This window comes from Nematolebias whitei, chromosome 19 (genome assembly GCF_014905685.2).
Source record: "Nematolebias whitei isolate Nwh7 chromosome 19, NemWhi1, whole genome shotgun sequence".
Classification (NCBI taxonomy): domain Eukaryota; kingdom Metazoa; phylum Chordata; class Actinopteri; order Cyprinodontiformes; family Rivulidae; genus Nematolebias; species Nematolebias whitei.
Window position 1 is genome coordinate 36,655,393 of NC_056516.1, and position 4,035 is coordinate 36,659,427.

Below are 4,035 nucleotides of genomic sequence, written 5' to 3' on the forward strand. Positions count from 1 at the left end.
CATCCATCCATCCATCCATCCATCCATCCATCCATCCATCCGAATATATATATATATATATATTTGACCATAATTGTATGAAAATTTTAGTTAGCTATCCAGTACGTACATTATATGTATTGTACCAGTACTTATCTGGTACAAACTGAGAACTTACCTGGTACATACTGGGGGGTACTTATCTGGAGTATGTATTTGGTACTTACCCGGTACGTACCTTGTACCTACAGAGATCAAGCTGTATAATAAAGGGATTTTTTGTCCTGTACTTATTGTATGTACCAGGTACATGTACATACCTGATACATACCAAGTAATTATACTCAGTAAGTACCAGGTATAAATCTGGTATGGCTCTGGTCTATGCCAGGTTAGTATCCGGTATGTACCAGGTAGGGACCGGTAAGTTCCAGTACATACCCAGTACATGGCAGTCTGTACTGTGTACTTCTACTTGTTGTTGCTGCATTTTTGTCTGTGTTCCTCAGGTCTGTTCAGGGCTGCGGTGCCCAGCGGAGCATCCACGGGGATTTATGAAGCTCTGGAGCTTCGTGACGGCGACAAGAGCCGCTACAAGGGCAAAGGTTGGCAGACAAATCAGTGTTTGGTTCCATCCTTAGTGTCTTTGACAATGTTAAAAAAAAAAAAATCTAAATTCAGCCTTTAGAAATACATTTTATATTAGTCTTTTTTCATTTTTTATTTTATTGTTTGCTTTAGGTGTTTTGAAGGCGGTTGGACACATCAATGACACCCTGGCTCCAGCTCTTATAGCCTCCGTGAGTCGACGTATAATTTATTTTTCTCTGTATTCATGTTATATAGAGACTCAGAACAGGGAGATCCAGGTTTAGAAAATGTACGGATCGATGTTTCTACATCCACAGTGAGCCTAAATGTAATAACAAAGCTGTTCTTTTATTTTTACATTTAAAAATTATAAAATGATTGTAAATTAATTTCACTTTTACATAACTATCAAAAGTGGGTCAAAGTTCATGCTCAATAGTCCAGGTAATAAAATTACTAAGTTAAATCAGGTCATCTGGATGGTTTCTTTTTTGTTGTTGAGACATTTAGTCCTTCATCCAAAGGACTTCCGATTTTTTTTTTTAATTGATAGCAGATGATGATGAATAAAATCTCAACCATAAACAAAACAAAACAAAAATACCATATTTTTTGGCGTATAAGTTGCTCCTGAGTATAAGTCACATCAGACAAAATAGAAGAGGAAAAAAACATATAAGTCGCTTCGGCGTATAAGTCGCATTTATTATGCTTCACCGCGGACCCGTTGCATTATTATGCATTTATTTAATGGTCCAAACAGCTTCATTTCGCCTGGGTGGTGCGGTGCCATCAATCCTTTGGCGGGAGCCACTGTTCCTCCGCCTGCACCAGCTGAGCGAGTGTGCACGGGAGGACTCGCTGTTGCAGTTCTTAGAAATTTTGAGTCAGTAAAAAAATTGTTATGAATATGGAAAAAAAAAAACGTATATAAGTCGCTTCAGCGTATACAGTAAGCCGCAGGACTGACACCGTCCATCCATCCATTTTCTTTACCCGCTTATTCCATTTTGGGTCACGGGGGTCGCTGGTGCCCATGTCCAGCAATCACTGTGCGAGGGGCGGGGTACACCCTGGACAGGTCTCCAGTCCATCACAGGGACACATAGAGACAAACGAGACAAACAACCATGCACTCTCACTCACACCTAGGGACAATTTAGAGTTACCAATCAGCCTAACATGCATGTTTTTGGTCTGTGGGAGGAAACCGGAGTACCCAGAGAAAACCCACGCATGCACGGAGAGAACATGCAAACTCCACCCAGAATGGTCCCGGCCGGGATTTGATCCGGCAACCTTCTCGCTGAGAGGCAACAGCTTTACCAACTGAACCACCGTGCCGGCCAAAAGGTTAAATAACAAGCAAAAAACTGATACCCATTAATTCATATATAAGATGGAAAAAATTATTAAATAAATAAAAAAATCACGTATAATTCGATGATATTTAAAAAAGATCTGCAGAATTATATTTTTACGAGCAAGGACCTGCTCGCTGAGAGGCAGCAGCTCTACCAGTTGCGCCACCGTGCTGCCAATTTTTATCCTTTTAAAGTAAATTCTTTTAATTTAAATTCTTAACTTGCTTATTAGTTCTTTGTGGTTTGGAAATCATCTGCCACGTTGTTTTTACTTCCACTAATTATGTTTAGAAACATAAATCTAAAATAAACTACAGTTTGGAAAAGGAAAACAAATCTACTTGGTTAAGTTTAGGCACTAATTATACTTGTTTAGATTTTGGTAAATAATATGTGTGAAGCAGCTTTTGGCAGATTTTGGATTTTGTTTACTATTACATTTTAAATTAATTACGCTTTCAAATATGAGACGGTGTTGCCACGGCAACCAAGCGACCAGTCTTCTGAGTGATGGGAAATTAGGAGCGCGTTGCACCAAAGAGTCGAGGAGAAACACGATGTTTCTGTGGCGTCGTTATTTCCTGTTAATGAACTGTGAAAAAGCAGTTTATAAAGTAGGTGTCTATAAAGTTTAAACTTTAGGTTTAATGTAAAAATGATGAGTTTGTGATGCAACAAGAGCGTCACACGTAGATTTCCTGCGCCCTGTTTTCTGTCTGCAGGGCATCAGCGTGGTGGAGCAGGAGCAGCTGGACAACACCATGATTGAAATGGATGGAACGGAAAACAAATGTGAGCTCAAACTCAACGGGTAAAACCTGCGACGACTAACACGACATTATCAGAGTCTGCAAGGCAGCTGGACATTTCCATCATCCAGCAGCTCGCACATTTAAAAAATATACTTTCACTAAAGGCTCGTTTGTCACACGGTCGTTTGCAGAGCAATGAGCTGAATAAATACCGGCGGGAACTAGACAGAGGAAATGAATGGAGCTCCCAAACAGGCCTTGGCAAGGAAACTCACATCCCTGATGAATAAACACGCCGTTATTTATTTTATCCCACAATCACGACAACTAATGATTTCAGGCCGCACGGCGAACAAGCATGAAAGTGATGTCGTTAGAGGAAATTAATACAGTCGGTACAGAAACTCTGACGGATTAAACTGCAGCAGAACGTGCTGAGGAAATAATTTATTCTCTCCATTAAAATATCTGCCGTATCCAGAGAGTCACAACAAAACTAATATTGCTTTTATCTTGATCTGGCTGCATATTTTAACAGACAATCATGCAGCTTGAGACTTGTTTTAACTCATTAAAAGGCGGGTTCCTTCATAATGCAGTATGCCCCTTGTATAAAATGCATTTTGTGTTGCTGCCCAGCCAAAGTTTATTAAAAGCCGTGTGGGTTATCGCATTTTTTTCTTCAGGAAAGTTACAACTTGTAGAAAAACTGTAAAAAGAAAAAACACAAGCAGAATTTATGTCTGCTTGTAATGAGAAATTAACTTTATTATTAAAAAAAAATACATTTATATGGATTCTAATTTTTAGGTTTTGTTCACTTTAGGCAGTTCATTGGCAAAATTGTTATAAAAAAAACATCCATCCATCCATTATCTTTTACCCGCTTCTTCCATTTTGGGTCACGGGTGTCGCCAGTGCCCATGTGCAGCAGTCTGTGCGAGGGGCGCAGTTTGCAGTTTGTCACAGCAGATAACAGAATTTTAAAATAAGAATACAGTAGTCCCTCGCTCCTTCATGGTTCGTTTATCACGGACTCGCGCTATCGCGGTTTTTCAAAATAAGATTGGACATGACACACAACTGGCTGATTGATAGATGAGCCGCACGAGAGCAATGGGATTTTAATTTTAAATCAATTATTTTAAATTATTTAGCACATGCTGCACATTTGTGTAGCCCAGAGCTGCATAAAAAGCTTTATCCTGCAGCTGATCAGCTGTTCAGCATGCAGAGCAGAGAAGTGGGCGTGGCTAAGAGCGCTTGCTTTTGGCAAGGAGCAGAAATCATGACATTCTGTGCTCTTTTAGAGCGTTTAGAGTTTAGAAACATTGTTTAGAACATTGCAA

At 39.6% G+C, this 4,035-nt stretch overlaps 1 protein-coding gene across 1 annotated transcript in view; it reads left to right on the forward strand.

Moving 5' to 3' along the window:
* Positions 1 to 488: 488 nt before the first annotated feature.
* The window catches only part of eno2 (enolase 2), a gene marked incomplete at its 5' end in the record, with an annotated part of 167,193 nt that continues 163,646 nt past the window's right edge, over positions 489 to 4,035 (forward strand). Inside the window, 3 exon segments of the mRNA XM_037692920.1 lie at positions 489 to 584; positions 721 to 779; positions 2,657 to 2,726. Of these exon segments, the coding sequence (XP_037548848.1) occupies positions 489 to 584; positions 721 to 779; positions 2,657 to 2,726 (225 nt within the window).